General features: G+C 53.3%; 1 protein-coding gene across 2 annotated transcripts; it reads right to left on the reverse strand.

Annotated features, from left to right (window-relative positions):
- Positions 1 to 467: 467 nt before the first annotated feature.
- Positions 468 to 16985, reverse strand: SLC44A4 (solute carrier family 44 member 4). 2 transcript variants are annotated; one of them, XM_033216671.1, is made up of 22 exons: positions 16879 to 16948; positions 15509 to 15770; positions 14980 to 15028; positions 14008 to 14081; positions 13804 to 13882; positions 12564 to 12663; positions 12356 to 12481; positions 12094 to 12154; positions 8465 to 8552; positions 8305 to 8388; positions 7803 to 8038; positions 7596 to 7695; positions 6843 to 6935; positions 6453 to 6555; positions 2875 to 3128; positions 2692 to 2786; positions 2490 to 2593; positions 2306 to 2379; positions 2001 to 2071; positions 1807 to 1901; positions 1641 to 1725; positions 468 to 736 (listed from the first exon to the last, which is right to left on the reverse strand). In XM_033216671.1, the coding sequence occupies exons 5-22, from the start codon at positions 13815 to 13817 to the stop codon at positions 615 to 617; spliced, it is 1905 nt and encodes a 634-aa protein (XP_033072562.1). In that variant the 5' UTR covers positions 13818 to 13882; positions 14008 to 14081; positions 14980 to 15028; positions 15509 to 15770; positions 16879 to 16948; the 3' UTR covers positions 468 to 614. The 2 variants fall into 2 exon arrangements, with proteins under 2 accessions (XP_033072562.1, XP_033072561.1); XM_033216670.1 differs by lacking the exon at positions 15509 to 15770 and having other exon boundaries at positions 16879 to 16985.
- Between the last annotated feature and the right edge of the window lie 393 nt (positions 16986 to 17378).

Here is a 17378-nt window from a genome sequence, read left to right on the forward strand (position 1 = left end):
GATTGGCCCTCTTGGAGGCCCGGAGCGCGTGACTCGAACGGGAAGCGGACTGGCTGGGGGGAAGAAGGGACCTGCACCATCCGTATTGGGCTTTTTGATTGGCTGCGGCACCAGGACGCATCACAGGGGCGGGCCGATTTTAAAGAGCCGGGCGCGGGAAAAAAAAAAAAAAAAAGCCGCCTGTCGTCGTGGAGAGAATGAGTCACAGATTTACAGAGAAAACAAAATATCTTTAATAAAATATTTTTTTGTTTTGTTTTGGAGACGGAGTCTGTCACCCAGGTTGGAGTGCAGTGGCGCGATCTCGGCTCACTGCAACCTCTGCCTCCCGGGTTCAAGCGATTCTCCTGCCTCAACCTCCTGAGTAGCTGGGATGACAGGTGCATGCCGCCACGCTCGGCTAACTTTTGTAGTTTTAGTAGAGACGGGGGTTTCACCATGTTGGCCAGGCTGGTCTCGAACTCCTGACTCAGGTGATCCGCCCGCCTCGGCATCCCAAAGTGTTGGATTACAGGCGTGAGCCACCGCGCCTGGCCTAAAACCTTTTTTACTACAAAATGGAGTGAGGCTGGACGGTGGGGGTGGGGTGTAGTCCTGGATCTGGGCTGGAACTCTCACTTCTTCCTCTTCTTGTTGTCCGGAGGAGCCTCGTTCTTCTTGCCCAGAATCTTTAGAAGGCTCTTGGACATGTAGTAGGGCCGGTCCAGGGAGCCGTCGTTCCGCTCCAGGTCTTCCACTGAGCGGCAACAGAGATCGGTTAGAGCGGACCCTGAGGCTGGGAAATCGGGGACTGGGAGGCAAGCAGCCTGCCGGGTTTGGAATCCAAGCTGCACTACCACCCCTACCCCTGGGCAGGTTATGTAATCTCAGTTTCCTCATGTGAACTGGGGTCGGGAATATTATATTGCACAGAGTGATGATAAGAATTAGCGGAAAAATGCGTGTCAGTCGCTTAGGAGGAGCCTGGCAAACCCTGAATGGATGCATGCTGTAGATTAAGAAAATCCCCTGCCGCTACAGCCACCTGCTGGGAAGTCTCTCTAATGGCTCTTTTTTTCTTTTTTTAAGCCTTTTTTTTTTTTCTCTTGAGATGGAGCCTTGCTCTGTCGCCCAGGCTGGAGTGCAGTGGCACAATCTCGGCTCGCTGCAACCGCTGCCTCCTGAGTTCAAACGATTCTCCTGCTTCAGCCTCCCAGGTGGCTGGGATTACAAGCGTCCGCCACCACGCCCAGCTAATTTTTTGTATTTTTAGTAGAGAGGGGTTTCACCATGTTGGCCAGGCTGGTCTCGAACTCCTGACCTCAGAGTGATCTGCCCACCTCAGCCTCCCAAAGTGCTGGAATTACAGGAGTGAGCCACCGTGCCTGGCCTCTAATGACTAACTTCTACCCGAGATTTCCTAGGGAAGATAGCAGAGACTTCTCCATCAGAATACTCCTTCTTTGGAGGGCCTATACTGGCCTGGGGGCTCACTCTCTCCCTTTTTCCCTAAACTCCTGGCCTCAGGATGTCACAAGAAGCTCCCTCTGGTTCGTTTAGCTCACGAAGGAACTGTTTCTAGAAGCACCACATCTCCAAAAAAATGCTTAAATGGCTCAGTACTTTGAGGTTGGGGACAGGTGGCTGGGGGTGTCACTCACGGAAGCAGAGGAAGAGCGTGTCCACACACATGCCGAAAACGCTGAAGAAGCCGCTGGCGATGACGTAGGCCCCCAGGATGGAGGTCTGGAAGACACACGACCCGTTGGGGTTATAGGGTTCCATTGGGGAGTTGGGGGTGGAGCGGCAGAGAGGGGAGTCACTCACCATGATGGGCAGCCAGTAATAGTTGAGATGGGGGCTCTTAAAGTCTCCACCCAGTCCCTGGATGCGACCAGAGAAAAAAAAGAAGGACAGGACCCCTGTGGAATAATTCTGGGGGTTAGTGCTGCTGCTCTGAGGCCACCTCTTCAGCTGCCCAGCACACCTACCCTCTGTCCCCACAGCTCCTGGTCCCTTACCGACGCCTCCAACCACCAGCAACTTCCCAAAGAACAGCAGCAGGTCTGTGACTTTATCCAGGACCACCACCCTGTGCCAGAAGTTAGGGGAGGTTGAGGGTGAGAAGCCTGGCAATGCTGAGAGTAAAACTGGCTTTGTAATTTGTGGGGACTGGTGCAAAATGAAAATTGTTCACATTTCAAGATGGCAAGAGCAGAGCACTAAATCAAGTCTAGGGCCCGGATGAGCACAGCACGCCCATGAAGCCAGCCTTGGGTGGGAGATCGGAGGAGGGAGCCACAAAGGGAGTGGGGACCAGCCTAACCTGACAATGTTTCGCATGAGTAGTGTGAAGGCATTTTTGGCTGAGACACAGAAATTCTTCCCGTAGATGGCGATCTGAGCGAGGTGGAAAGGTCAGAGTTACCAAGGTGAGCTGCCTGGACCAGGATTGGGGGTGTCTAGACCAAAGGGTACCAGGACAAAGGGTTGCTTGCAGTGTGGCTCACCATGATGTATGCATTGCGGTTTAGGAACTTGATAAATTTTTCCAGACACCAGAGGCAGCACTTGAAACAGCACATGATGCAGCGGGCTACAGGGTTCTGCACTCCTGGGAGCAAGGAAAGCTCATTTTGGTCACTGGCCTCTTATAGCCCCTCCCTGATGGCCTTCCCCAGCTCCTGACTCCTACTCCGACTCCAGGCTCACCTCTCAGCTTGTGGTCAATATACTCCAAGATGACCCGGGCTATCTGCACAAGGGTCAGGATGAGGGCTCCAAATGCCAACGACCCGGTGTGGTAACTGCAGAGGGTGTCATGCAGTCAGAGACGGCTCCAGGACCCCTGGGGCCCCCGTGCTTACAATGACCAGGCCCCTGCCCCATCCTTACCGGAGTGTGCGGATGAAGGCAGAGATTAGGGGGAAGGTAGGGATGTCCTGGGGCTTGTGGAAGGCCCAGTAGAAAGAGGCAAAGGCTCCAGCCAGGACACACTGGCCCAGGGCCAGTACCCAGTTAAGGGTCCAAAAGAGCCCCAGGACCCCATAGATTTGCAGGTTGAAGAGAGAACGTTGGACTAGGCCTTTGGATGAGTAGCCCTGGAAGACGCACATCAGCCCTGGGCACGAGGAGTTCACAGGCTGGGCCTGGGAGGGTAGACGGAGATAGAGTAGGCTCAGGCTTCGGACACCTCAGTATGGAGCCTGGGCGTCCCATTCCCAGTAGCTTCTGCCCTTCCCAGAGTTGACAGGTGGGAAGTAGCAGCTTCTCTGAACTGCGGGAGTCAAGTTCTGTCTGAGAGTTCCATCTCTAGGCTCAAATTCAGTTTGGTCTGCCTATAGCATAAGCATAATCAGCTCCCTCAGTCTCAATCAGAGGGGAAGGCACTCACTCAGCATTCCTCTTCCAGAGCAGCCTCTGCAACGTCTACCAAAACCCTTTCCAGCAGATAGAACAGGCTGGGTATTTGATGATATTAAGGAATTATTGTTAATTTTGTGAGATGTGATAATGATATAGTGGCTATGCTTTTAAACAGTTCTTATCTGTTGAGATCCATCCCGATGTATGTACAGGTGAAATGGCGTGATGTCCAGAATTTGCCTTAAAAGTCTCCAGAAAAAAAAATTAACGTGGTGGGCATGGTGGCTCAAACCTGTAATCTCAGCACTTTGGGAGGCCAAAGCGGGCGTATCACCTGAGGTCAGGGGTTCAAGACTAGCTTGGCCAACATGGTGAAACCGCATCTCTACTGAAAATACAAAAAATTAGCCAGGCATGGTGGCAGACGCCTATAATCCCAGTTATTCAGGAGGCTGAGGCAGGAGAATCGCTTGAACCTAGGTGGCAAAGGTTGCAGTGAGCCGAGATCACGCCACTGCATTCTAGCCTGGGAGACGAGAAAAACTCCGTCTCAAAAAAAAAAAAATTATGGGTGAGGATATAGATGAAATAAGAATAGTAGAAAGTTGAGGGTTGTGGAATCTGGGTACAGGGACTGACTGTGCTATCATCTCTACTTTTGCATATATTTCAAAATTCCCATAATAAAAAGTAAAAAGTCACAAATTAAAAAACAACCCTTTATAGCAAATATAACCAAGAAAATTTTTTTGAGACAGGGTCTCACTCTGTTGCCCAGAATGGAGTACAGTGGCTCAATTTCAGCTCACTGCAACCTCTGCCTCCCCGTTCAAGCAATCCTCCTGCCTCAACCTCCCGAGTAGCTGGGACTGCAGGTGTGTGCCACCATGCCTGGCTAATCAAAAAATCTTTTTTTTTTCTTTTTTGAGATGGAGTCTCACTCTGTCACCATATTGGCCAGGCTGGTTTCAAACTCTGGACCTCATGATCCACCTGCCTCGGCCTCCCAAAGTGCTGGGATTACAGGCGTGAGCCACCGTGCCCGGCCTTCTGTCAGTCTTTACTGCTAGATCATAAGCAAGTTGAACTCATGTCATACCCAGCACAATTGTGCACGCCTGCAATCCCAGCACTTTTGGAGGCTGAAGCAGGCAAATTGCTTGAGCCCAGTTGTTCGAGACCAGCCTGGGCAACATAGTGAAACCCCATCTCTTGAAAAAAAAAAAAAATTAGCCGGGCATGGTGGCACTCATTTGTAGTCCCAGCTACTTGGGAGACTGAGGTGAGAAGATCACTTGAGCCTGGGAGATAAGGCTGCAGTGAGCCCCGATCGCATAACTGCGCTTCAGCCTGGGTAACAGCCTTTTTCTTCGTTAAAAAAGAAAAAAAGAAAAAAGAAAAAGAACCACATCATTTTGGGCTTTGTATACCCAGTGGCCTGGCACATAGTGGGTCCTCTGTACATGTAAATAAACCTCCCCCCTCTTTTTTTTTTTTTTTTGAGACGGAGAGTCTCGCTGCCAAGCCTGGAGTGCATTGACGCGATCTCAGCTCACTGCAACCTCCGCCTCCCGGGTTCAAGCAATTCTTCTGCCTCAGCCTCCTGAGTAGCTGGGGTTACAGGTGCCTGCTACCACGCCCTTCTAATTTTTGTACTTTTAGTAGAGACAGGGTTTCGCCATGTTGGCCAGGCTGGTCTCAAACTCCTGATCTCAGGTGATCCGCCTGCCTCGGCCTCCCAAAGTGCTGGGAATACAGGCGTGAGCCATCGTGCCCGGCCAAACCTCCCCTTTTTAATAGGAGTGGGGCTAATGCCTGCAGCACAGCTCATGTTTCCAGCTCAGACGAGGTGAAGACATGGCAGGTTTGAGAAGAGTAAATTCCCAGCAACCCAGCGCCACTCCCGGGAAACCTCAGAGAGAGTGTTGGAAGTAGCTTCTCTCCCAGGTCCCCCGCCCAGGGAGTCCTACCTAGCTACTACCTAGGGCTCTGTGCTCCAAGGGAGGAAGACTTAACAATACAATACAATCCAACTTGTTATTGAGCTCTTGTCAGGTGCCAGGCATTGTACTAAGCACTTTATGTGCCCAAAGTCATTTCATCCTCTCAGCCACCCCAGGGATGGCTATTATAATTGTCCCCATCTTACAGAGGAGTGGGGCTGCATGTGGCAGCTCACTCTTATAATCCCAGTACTTTGGGAGGTTAAGCCAGAGGATCGCTTGGGTACCTGACTACATCGGGGCAACCCCAGGAGATCAAGATCAGCCTAGGCAACACAGCAAGACCTTGCCTCTACAAAAAGCTTAAAATTAGCCTGGCGTGGCCGGGCGTGGTGGTCATGCCTGTAATCCCAGCACTTTGGGAGGCCAAGGCGGGTGGCTCATGAGGTCAGGAGATCGAGACCATCCTGGCTAACACGGTGAAACCCCGTCTCTACTAAAAAATTCAAAAATTAGCCGGGCGTGGTGGTGGGTACCTGTAGTCCCAGCTACTTGGGAGGCTGAGGCAGGAGAATGGCGGGAACCTGGGAGGCGGAGCTTGCAGTGAGCTGAGATTGCGACACTGCACTCCAGCCTGGGCGACACAGCAAGACTCCATCTCAAAAAAAAAAAAAAAAAATTAGCCTGGCGTGGTGTCACACGCTAGTAGTCCCAGCTACTCAGGAGACTGAGGTGGGAGGATTGCTTGAGCCTGGGGGATGGAGGTTGCAGTGAGCTGAGATTGCACTGCTGCACTCCAGCCTGGGCAACAGAGCGAGACCCTGTCTCCAAACAAACAAACAGGAGTAGGCTGAGACTCAGAGGGTGAAGTGGGTTGATGGTCCTTAAGTCAGAGGAATGTCCTGGGGAGGGGTGGAGTAAGTCCTGGTATCCAGGGCTGTCTCTCCCAGCCTCAGTTTCCCTCCCCACATGATGGACGTCCCAACAGGAATACCAGGTATTCTGGGAGCTGGTTTCTTCTAGCTCTGCTGGGGGTTGGTTGTGTGACCTTGCATGAGTTTCTTGCCCTCTGTGGTCTCAGTCTTCCCTGTACAATGAGGAATGTGGCCCCTACGGCCCCTCAGCCCTACCAGTCCTGCCTCCATGTCCCCCGCTTCCTCTTACCATGGGGTCGCATGATGTATTTATTGGCACTTTCTCACAGCCGGGGGAGCTGATGTTGGATGCCCAGAGCACATACTGGGGTTGCCCTGATGTAGCCAGGTACCCAGAGGAGAGTCAAGGAAAGCATGGTCACGTGAGGTCTCCACAGACCACTCACTCCTTAGGGACCTGTTCCTAGGTGCTTGTGCAGATCTTTTGCTGCACAGAGAGGGCTGAAATTCAGCTTGTGTGTACCGTTTCAACTCTGTTCAGGCACAGTGCTGCTGCGTCTGCCCAGAGAAAGGGGCACCTCTTCCAGTGACACCAAGGCACTGTACGGGGCAAGTATTGCTTTGTTTTCCATCACCCCCCAGGACTTCAAGAGTGGCTGGCTGCGTGGGCAGAGGATACAGAGCAGTCATGGCCCAGTAGGCAATGCAGATGAGGAGGAGGACAAAGGTGACCAGCGGGTAGAACATGGTAGACATCATCTGTCCCACAGCCCTGCAGGGAAACAAGAGCTGTTCACTGTCACTGCCCCAGCTGTCCATCTTCTCAAGGGGCTGACCCCATCTCTGCCCTCGCTGGGGCCTGCCCTACTCCCCCAGGGTGGCACCAACAGGGGCAGTGACATTATCTTTCATATCTGTGTCCTCAGGGCCTGGTGCAGGGCTAGGCACACTGTAGGTGCTCACTGGATAAACAGAACTGAATAAATCAGGCTCACAGGACCCTTAGAGGAAACTAGAGTCACAGAGAAACCATCTGGGGCAGCTTCAGGTGGAGTAAGGGAAGATCACCCCTAAGTGTGATCCCTTGGCAGGTGTGTGTGGCAGTTCCTGGTCAGGAGCAAGCTGCTGCCCCTCCTGGCCTGGATTCCTGCCATTCCACTCAGCCACCACCACTCCCACCAACCCTTCTAGAAGGCCTATATCATGTTCCAGGCACTCACTTAATCCTCACAACAACCCTGGAAGGCAGGAACTATTGTTACCCCCATTTTACAGATGGGGAAGCAGAGGCTTAGAGAGGCAAAGCCACAGCAGTGTTCACCGCTGTGCTATTCCTCCCTTCTCCTCTGAGGCTCCCTGCCACCTCTCTAGCACCCCCCGTCCTGGGTCCACGCTGTCCTCAGCCCCATGTCCCTCCCAGGCAGGCCCTAACTTGCTGGCCTCCTTCAGGAGGGCGATGGCAATACGAATCCGCTGCCGCAGGAAGATGAGCACCAGCAGCAGGATGGCTTCAAGCACCGCCAGCACGATCACTGCAGAGGACAGGCAGACAGACCAGGTCAGGGCCAGGGCTGGGGCCGGGCATGGCCCAGGGCAGTCCTTGGGCAGCTGGTGGCTTGGGGGTGGGCAGGACACTCACGGGCGGCCAGCCAGGTCTCCTGCACGCTCCGGTAGGCACTGAGGTTGGTGGTGAAACCCAGCTGGGAGATGGAGGCACCCTTGTCCCGCAGCACTCGGTACTCCTCCCAGCAGTAGTAGATGCCGTATGCCAGCACGCCCAGGACCCCCAGGATCAGCACCAGCACCAGGGGCCCGGCCACCAGGCGCAGAAGCAAGATAAACAGTAGGCTCAAGACCAGAGCCACTCCCAGGGCTCTGTAGGCAGGATGAGGACAGTGAGGTTCAGCCCTAGTCCCTCATATCTTTCCCCTTTCAGAGGCTCCCCCTGCCTTTCCACACACCACCCAACGTCCCCAGATTAGGCCTCTTTCCCTTATAAATCCTGTTGGTTTTGGAATCCATTCTGAGCTTTGGCTCCTCCTCCTCTGTCCAAAACCTGTGTTTCAGACATTGGGCGAGGGGATAGAGGATCAGGGAGGGAGAAGGCAAGGACATGAGAGAAGGGGAATCTGGTGACTCACACAAGAATCCAATACCAGGACTGGGCAAAATCTTCAAAGATCTTAACACTGATGTCTCGGGCATTGAGGCTGTCAATAAGACCGCTGTTGGGGAGATAGAGTCAGACGGGGCTGTGGGTGGAAGGGGTGTGGCCAGGATGTGGGGGAGGGAGGTGCCTACCTGATCCCCTGCGCTATGGTGGTATCATTGGTGATCCCTGGGAGCGCCGGTAGAGTGACATTGGTCCATGGGAAGCAGCGCCCCAGAGCTAGAAGGGAGAGCCAGGCTGCTGGGTCGGGGGCCAGGAGCTCTGCCTGGAAGGTCTCTGGCCCCCTCCCAGTCCACAGTGCCCTTAGGGGAGGGAAGGGTGATGGGCTTTGCATCCCTCAGTGGGCTGCTTTTGATTTCACAAATGGGCTTCTGCCCTATGGAGCCCAGTCCATCCCCTGCCTCCCCTCCCTGTCGCTGCCTTGGTTTGGACCCTCCCCTCCGCTGGCCTCAACTCTTAGAACACCCTGTCGCCCTTCCATCCGCCCTCCACCCAAGTGGAGTGCCAGGGAGACCGTGGCACAGCCTGGATTTCATCACTCCAGGGCTCTGGGTCCTTTTGCAACTCAGACATCTCCAGAGGCTCTGCCCCAGAGACAGCGTCCACACTCCCTGGCCAGCCTTCCAGGCTCTGCTGTCCAAATCCAGCCCATGTTCCTTTCTACTCTATACCTTTGCTCTTACTGTGCCTCTCTCTCAGGGCTCTCTTTCCACCAGAAATCCCATCCATGACTCCCTGTTCAAATCCATCTGCATCTCACCTCCTCCAGGAAGCCTTCTGACCTTATCCCTACCTCCTTTGGCACCTGTTATGTGCCTACAGAGCCACTTACTGCCATCCTTGCAACAACTTTGCCAGGCAGGCTTGCTTTGTTATTTATTTATTTATTTGTCAGGGTCTGGCTCTGTCACCCAGGCTAGAGTGCAGGTGCACAATCATAGTTTACTGCGACATTGAACTCCTGGGCTCAAGTGATCCTCCCCACGTAGCCTCCCAAGCAACTGGAACTGCAGATGCGCACCACCACACTTGGCTAATTTTTAAGTTTTTTCTACAGATGAGGTTTTGCTATGTTGCCCAGGCTGGCCTTGAACTCCTGGGTTCAAGCAATCCTCCCACCTCAGCCCCCCAAAGTGTTGGGATTACAGATGTGAGTCACCTCATTTAGCCTATTTCTTTTTTTAGAGACAGGGTCTCTCACTCTATTGCCCAGGCTGGAGCGCAGCGGCACAATCATAGCTCACTGTGACCTCAAACTCCACGACTCAAGTGATCCTCCTGCCTTAGCCTCCTGAACAGTTGGGACTACAGGCATGAGCCACCGCACCTCACTGTCATTTACATTCTAAAGATGAGGAAACAAGGTTGAGAGTTTGCATAGTTGGGTCAAGACCATAGGGCTGGAAAGTGCTAGAATTTATATTCAGATCTACGTGACTTTGAAGCATTCACTTGAGATACTCCTTATTGTACTTAAATTGATAACTGGATATCTTATCTTATGCTATAAATTGTTTCAAAAAATGTTTTTTTTTTTTGAGATGGAGTCTCACTGTTGCCCAGGCTGGAGTGCAGTGGCACCATCTCAGCTCACTGTAACCTCCACCTCTGGGTTCAAACGATTCCCCTGCCTCAGCCTCCCGAGTAGCTGGGATTTCAGGCGCCTACCATCATGCCTGGCTAATTTTTGTATTTTTAGTAGAGACAGGGTTTCACCATGTTGGCCAGGCTAGTCTCGAACTCCTGACCTTGTGATCTGCCTGCCTTGGCCTCCCAAAGTGCTGGGATTACAGGTGTGAGCCACCACTCCCAGCCTAAAAATTTTGTTTTTTTTGAGACGGAGTCTTACTCTGTCACCAAGGCTGGAGTGCAGTGGTGTAATCTCGGCTCACTGCAACCTCTGCCTCCCAGTTTCAAGCAATTCTCCTGCCTCAGCCTCCCAAGTAGCTGGGATAATAGGTGCATGCCACCATGCCTAGCTAATTTTTGTATTTTTGGTAGAGATGGGGTTTCGCCATGTTGGCCAGGCTGGTCTTGAACTCCTGACCTCAGGTGATCTGCCTGCCTCAGCCTCCCAAAATGCTAGGATTACAGGCGTGAGCCACCATGGCTGGCCTAAAAAAATGTTTTATATTAAAAATGACATTTGCAACTGTGTGTCAGGGCTCATGTCTGTAATCCCAGCACTTTGGGAGGCTGAGGTGGGAGGATTGCTTGAGTCCAGGAGTTCAAGACCAGCCTGGGCAACATAGCAAGACCTCATCTCTTAAAAAAAGAAAAAAAGACGTTTGCTATTGGAAGGAAGAGCATACTGTAAAAGAAAAAAAGTTCAACTGTGATCCTACCACCCAGTCACGTTCACTTATAACATTTGAACAAATATCCTTCTAGCCTTTTCCCTGTGCATATATAAAAATAATAAGTGTGGGACGGGCGCGGTGGCTCAAGCCTGTAATCCCAGCACTTTGGGAGGCCGAGACGGGCGGATCACGAGGTCAGGAGATCGAGACCATCCTGGCTAACATGGTGAAACCCCGTCTCTACTAAAAAATACAAAAAACTAGCCGGGCGCGGTGGCGGGCGCCTGTAGTCCCAGCTACTCGGCAGGCTGAGGCAGGAGAATGGCGTGAACCCAGGAGGCGGAGCTTGCAGTGAGCTGAGATCTGGCCACAGCACTCCAGCCTGGGCGGCAGAGCGAGACTCCGTCTCAAAAAAAAAAAAAAAAAAAAAAAAAAAAATAATAATAATAATAAGTGTGCAGGCTGGGCGTGGTGGCTTGTGCCTGTAATCCTAGCACTTTGGGAGGCTGAGGTGGGTGGATCACGAGGTCAGGAGTTCAAGACCAGCTTAGCCAAGATAGTGAAACCTTGTCTCCACTAAAAACACAAATTTAATAAATAAAGTTAATAAATAAAATAAAAATAAAAATTAGCCGGGCGTGGTGGCAGGCACCTTGTGCTGTAATCCCAGCTAGTCGGGAGGCCGAGGCAGGATAATTGCTTGAACCTGGGAGGCGGGGGTTGCAGTGAGCCGAGATCACGTCACTGCACTCCAGCCTGGGCGACAGAGGAAGACTCTGTCTAAAAAAAAAAAAGTGTGTAGATTCACCTGTGTGTGTTTTCATGATATTTTCATACAGTCTCTTTGCGAATAACTCTGATCTCTTCACCTAGAATGTAGCTGAAGCAGGGAGCAGTTGTTATCCCTGCCTCTGTCCCCAGCACCTGGCACATAGTAGTTCCCCAAAACACTGATGGTCTGACTGTAAGGCCACATAACAAAGATAAAAATGAAGACCTGATGCTAATTCCAATTTTACCACCAACAAGCTATATGACTTCATTCTCTCTGGGCCTGGTTTCTTCATTCAAGCAATGAAAACATTGGGCTCGGCTGGGCGCGGTGGCTCACCCCTGTAATCCCAGCACTTTGGGAGGCTGATGCAGGTGGATCATGAGGTCAGGAGATCGAGACCATCCTGGCTAACATGGTGAAACCCTGTCTCTACTAAAAATACAAAAAAATTAGCCGGGCATGGTGGCGGGCGCCTGTAGTTCCAGCTACTCAGGAGGCCGAGGCAGGAGAATGGCGTGAACCCGGGAGGAGGAGCTTGCAGTGAGCCGGAGCTTGCAGTGAGCTGAGATCACACCACTGCACTCCAGCCTGGGTGACAGACTGAGACTCCGTCTCAAAAAAAAAAAAAAAAAGAAAGAAAACACTGGACTAGATGATGTCTGAGGAAGGAATTTGTGCTTCTCACCTGGAGCAGAGGGGAGGAGGAAACTGGGGCAGAGTTCCTGTTGCAGGCTTGTGATCACCATCTGTGGCAGGAGTGAAAGGACAGACACACAGACACAGAGCAGGATGAAGAAGCGGGTCCCCTCACCACCACCATGGGGCTCAGCCTGTCCCACACACCCCAGGAGAGCCAACCTGGTGATCATCTACCCAACTCCCCCTCCCACTTGCACCCACCCTGAGCCCTCCTGGGCGACAGTGATGAGGTTAGGGGCAATATTCACCATATTCCAGGGTACCCCTGGCAGACAAAAGTTCCTGTTTTTTGTATAGAAGACTTCCCCCACAGTCTGCGAGAACTGGTTTTTTTCCACAGTCCATGGGGCCTCCGGGCAGGAGGACACACACACCTGGGTGCAGAGAGAATGCTAAGGGGCTGGAACCTGAGACCCTTGGTGAGATCTGGGGCAGAGGCAGGTCCCAGGCTCTGACCTGTGGCGTGGGGCACTGTAAGCCATTCTCAGCCACTGAGATGATGTTGGTGGACAGGATGCAGCTGAAGATGTTGAAGTATAGGAGATACGGCTTATCTCTGTGGGAGGGGAGGGACCGTGTGCATCAGGGCCCGGTCAGGTGTTGGGGGAGGGAAGGGACCACTAGGGTGATTTCTCAAGAATACAGTGGGCCCAGCCCAGCGTGGCCCAGACCAGTCACCCCCCAGCTCCTGGCCCTAGCTCAGCTGGGGAGGTAGGGAGACGCCTAGAAGATCTCTCAGAGTAAGTCAGCATTGCAGCAGCTGACAAATGGCTCATAGGATGAACTTGGAGCTCCATGACTTCATATCATCTTTATGATCTTGAGCAAGTCACTTGTTCTCGGTCTTGGTTCTACTCCATATAAAAGAATAGTGGGCCAGGCACAGTGGCTCACGCTTATAATCCCAGCACTTTGGGAGGCCGAGGTGGGCAGATCACGAGGTCAGGAGATCGAGACCTGACACGAGGCTGACACAGTGAAACCCCGTCTCTACTGAAAATATAAAAAAATTAGCCAGGCATGGTGGTGGGTGCTGGTAGTCCCAGCTATTTGGGAGACTGAGGCAGGAGAGGGGTATGAACCCGGGAGGCGGAGCTTGCAGTGAGCCGAGATCATGCCACTGCACTCCAGCCTGGGCAACAGAGTGAGACTACGTCTCGGAAAAAAAAAAAAGAAAAGAAAAGAATAGTGCCTACCTCATGAGATTTCAATGAGCTTGTGTGTGTAAAGTTTACTGCCTGCCTGGAACATAGTAAATGCTATACAAATATTAGAGGTTTTATTACTTATTGGACATCTGCATGTGAGGACTCTTGGGATTGCTTATGGAATTCTCCTTGCATTTCAGATAAGGAAATCAAAGCTCAGAGAGCTTGAGTAACTTGTCCAAGGCCACGCAACCAAAAGTTGGTCCAGTTGGGGATCCAAACACCAATCTCTGAACGGTAAAACTCATACACTTAACACGACTCTCCACTGCCTCCCATTCTGGGGGGACTCAAGAAGCTAACTGTCCAGCAGTGGTTCTCAACGTGACCTGGAGTGGTCGGATTCAGGGAGATGGAGGTGGGGTGGGGACAGCAGGGAAAGGCTGTGGAAGAGCACGGACAGGTCTGGAGCCTGAGTTGGGGGGGGTGTCTCCTGCCCACCCCACCTGACCTCGTTCCTGCCCTCCTCTTCTCGCCTCTGTACTCACTTGTTCTCCTCCATGCCACAGTAGGCCCCGGTAGAGTTCCTGGGGTAGAGGACTTGCCGCGGGTCTCCATACAACCAGGCTGCAGACAGAGGCACAGATGAGTCATTGGAGGGCAGGGACTTATTGGGGCAATTATAGGAATGGTCCCTCCCTGGGTTACTGTCCCTCGCCCTCTGCCCCGGCTCTGAGCAGCTGGAAACTCACCCACAATCCCCACGACGATGTAACCTAGAATGAAGAGCAGGAAGAGGATGCAGCAGATGACATCTGTACAGCTTCTGAGAGAGAAATGAGAAGCTGAGCTAAGGAGACTTGGGGAGGTAGGGTTTATGGTCTGGAGGGGCCAAGGGTTAGAGAGTTGGGGGATGCTGCAGCGTGGGCATCAGTAGGCTTTATTTTTATTTTTTATTGCTTTTATTTTTTTATTTTGAGACAGAGTCTCACTCTGTCACACAGACTGGAGTACAGTGGCACGATCTTGACTCACTGCAACCTCTGCCTCCTGGGTTCAAGCGATTCTCCTGCCTTAGCCTCCCAAGTAGCTGGGATTACAGGTATGTGCCACTACTGCCCGGCAAAGTTTTTAAAAATATATTATTTTATTTAGAAAACCTAGCCAGGCACATTGGCTCATGACTGTGATCCCAGCTACTTGGGAGGCTGAGGCAGGGGAATCACTTGAGGCCAGAAGTTTGAGACCAGCCTGGGCAACATAGTGAGATTCCCATCTCAAAGAAATTAGCCTGGTGTGATGGTGCATGCCTGTAGTCCCAGCTACTCAGAAGGCTAGGGCAGGAGGATCACTTGAGCACAGGAGTTTGAGGCTGCAGTGAACCCCCATCTCCAAAATACAAAAAGAAAGACAACTTTTTTCTGGGTGGGTAGACTTTCTTCTGAAGCAAAACACAGGAAAGCACACAGCTCTCAAGGGCTCAGCGAGGCGAGTCCTCCCACCTGTGAAGCCGGCACTTAAGAAACAGAACATCCCCCGGAACTGGGAAGCCCTAGATGCCTGCTCCAGACACAAGGATCCCCCCAGGGCACCACCCACCTGGGGCAGGAGTTCGTCTTTTTCACAAGTTTCTTACTAACATTTTAGCAAATACAAAGCAAATATTGGATTCCACACTGCATCCACCACCCCTGCCAGCCCCCAGAGCAGTACCCAGAGCTCACCTGTTCTTGATGGGGCCTCGAAAGGAGGGGTCATATTTGACTGGCTTCCCTGAGGGACATGGGAAGAGGTGTGGAGAATGAGTCTCTCTCTGCATATCTTGTCCTGCTGAGTCCTCCTAGCCCCGGGATCCTACCCAGGCCTCAGGTGTTTGGAGGGAGGTGGGCTAGAGTAGGACTGGCAGGAGGGGAAAACTGGGGAGTCGGAAAGGTAGGATCCAGGCCTGGTCAGCAGCTCAGCAGCTCCCTGGGAACTCCACCCAGGCGGCCACGGGGAGGGGAAGGAAGGCCTTTATAGTTTCCGGCTCACATCTCAAGGCAGTCAGTCTGGGAAATGGCCTTGGTCCCCTGCCCTACCCTGGCATGGTTCTCCTGAGTCTCCCTTTAGCTGGGATGTGGGACTCCCAGTGGCTCTCACACCCTCATTCTCATCCCTCTCTCCTCCCTAATCCCTCCCCAGGGATCACACAGACCCACAGACCCTCAGGGAGGTCATAGTTTCTTCCCACATCTGTCCCAGGCCCTGCCTTACACTCTGGCTCAAGGCTATGGGGGAAGAAACTGGAGACAAAGGTGTCAACCCCAGCAGGGCCTGGGGAGGGAAGCAGCCCTGTACATCCTCACTCCAGTGGGACCTCAGTCCTCTGGCCACAGTGTGCTCCCGGCTCTGGGCCAGCAGTCAGAGTGACACCTGAGACCGGCTACAGAGATTGCAGGCACGTTGAGTTCCTGGTCCTCCCTGAGTACACACACACGGAGGAGGAGGGCCGGGCAGTCAGAGTTCCTTGTGGGCACTGAGGAGGGAGGGCCGAGGGTTGGGCAGGAGTCTGGGAAGGGGCGGGTGGGGTCTGCTCTCCCCAGGTGCCCTGGACTCTGTCCCTCCATGACTTATGGACAATGATTGACCTGAAGCCGCTCCAGGAAGTCTACTTGGGAGTCCTCACTGCCCACTCCCCTATAGCCCTAAGGGATTCAAGCCTCTCCTCGAGAAGGTCCGTCATGTGGGTTCCTTCCCCTTCAGCGCAGAAACCCAGGGGGGCCTCTGCAGGTGAGTCCCAGCCTTTGCTGCCCATGGGGATCTGGACGCCGGCCCCTAGCTCCTTCTCTCCTCAGAACCCCAGCCCCTTTTCCTCGCAGGTTCTGGAAACAGGCTCTCTGCTGTTTCTCCCCTCAGGCCTCACCCTTCACAGGAACCCCAGGGGCCCTGTCCCTATTCCTCAAAGTACTCCAAGACCAGCTCCTGCTCCTAGCTCCTCACAGAGACCCCTAGGCAGGACCCCAGCCCCCTTTCCACAAAGACCTTCACCCCAACTCCTCACAGGGATGCCCAGCAGAACCCACTCCCTCTGCCACTTCTCCCGGAGAGCCTGGCGGGTGGAGGCCAGCCCACTCAGGGTCCCCTGACTCCTCAAGGGAGCCGGCAGGCTACAAGCAGCTCTCCCCGTCAGGGACCCAGACTCCAGGCTGAATCTCCTCCTCCTACAGGGGCCCTAGCCTCACCCAGACCCTGCAGCACAGGACACTCCCAGCCTCCAGCCCCATTCTGCTCAGGGCCCCAACCTGCCACCTTTCATCTCGGCTTTGTTTCCTAGGGCCCTGCCCTTGGGGACCCAGAGTCCAGGCCTGAAATCTCTCCCTCCTCCCAAGGACCTCAGCCCCAACTCCTCAGAAACACCTAGCTTTATTCCCCACGGGCTCTCCAGCAACAGCCCCAGCCCCCAAGCCCCATCCTCCTCCCAGGATCCTGACTCCCTCCCTCCATGGCTCCCGGTTCCCGGGCCCTCCCCTCAGGGACACAGGACTCTCCTTAGTTCCTCTCCCTGGAGCCAGTCCTAGCCACCATTCCCATAGCACCCATCCTCCTCTCCCTCCACAGGGTCCTGGGCCTTGCCCGGGTCTCACCATAGGCTTCATCATCCTTGTCCTGCTGTTTTCCCCCCATGGTTCAGTCTCCAGAGTGACTGGAGCCCTGGAGACCTGGCGTCTCACCTGCTGCCTGTCCCGCCCTCCTACACGTCACAGCCCCACCCCCGCCTGTGGTCCCCGACACACTCTAGTTCCTTCTTCTCAACTTCTGCCCAGTAGGTTGGGGAGCTGGAGCCTGGGACCGGGGCTCAGGGCTATTTCCCGGGGGCACTACGGACCACAGTGAACGACCTGGCATGCTCTGATAAGAAAACACTTTATAATCTCACAAACTACCTTAACTGCCATACACTCACAACACACTCCCGCCAAAGATTAAAGTGTGGAAATTGGACCTGTATTTTTTTTTTGAGATGGAGTTTCACTCTTGTTGCCCAGGCTGGAGTGCAGTGGCTTGATCTTGGTTCACCGCAACCTCTGCCTCCTGGGTTCAGCGGTTCTGCCTCAGCCTCTCGAGTAGCTGGGATTACAGGTGC

This window comes from Trachypithecus francoisi, unplaced genomic scaffold (genome assembly GCF_009764315.1).
Source record: "Trachypithecus francoisi isolate TF-2019V2 unplaced genomic scaffold, Tfra_2.0 Lachesis_group10, whole genome shotgun sequence".
Lineage (NCBI taxonomy): Eukaryota > Metazoa > Chordata > Mammalia > Primates > Cercopithecidae > Trachypithecus > Trachypithecus francoisi.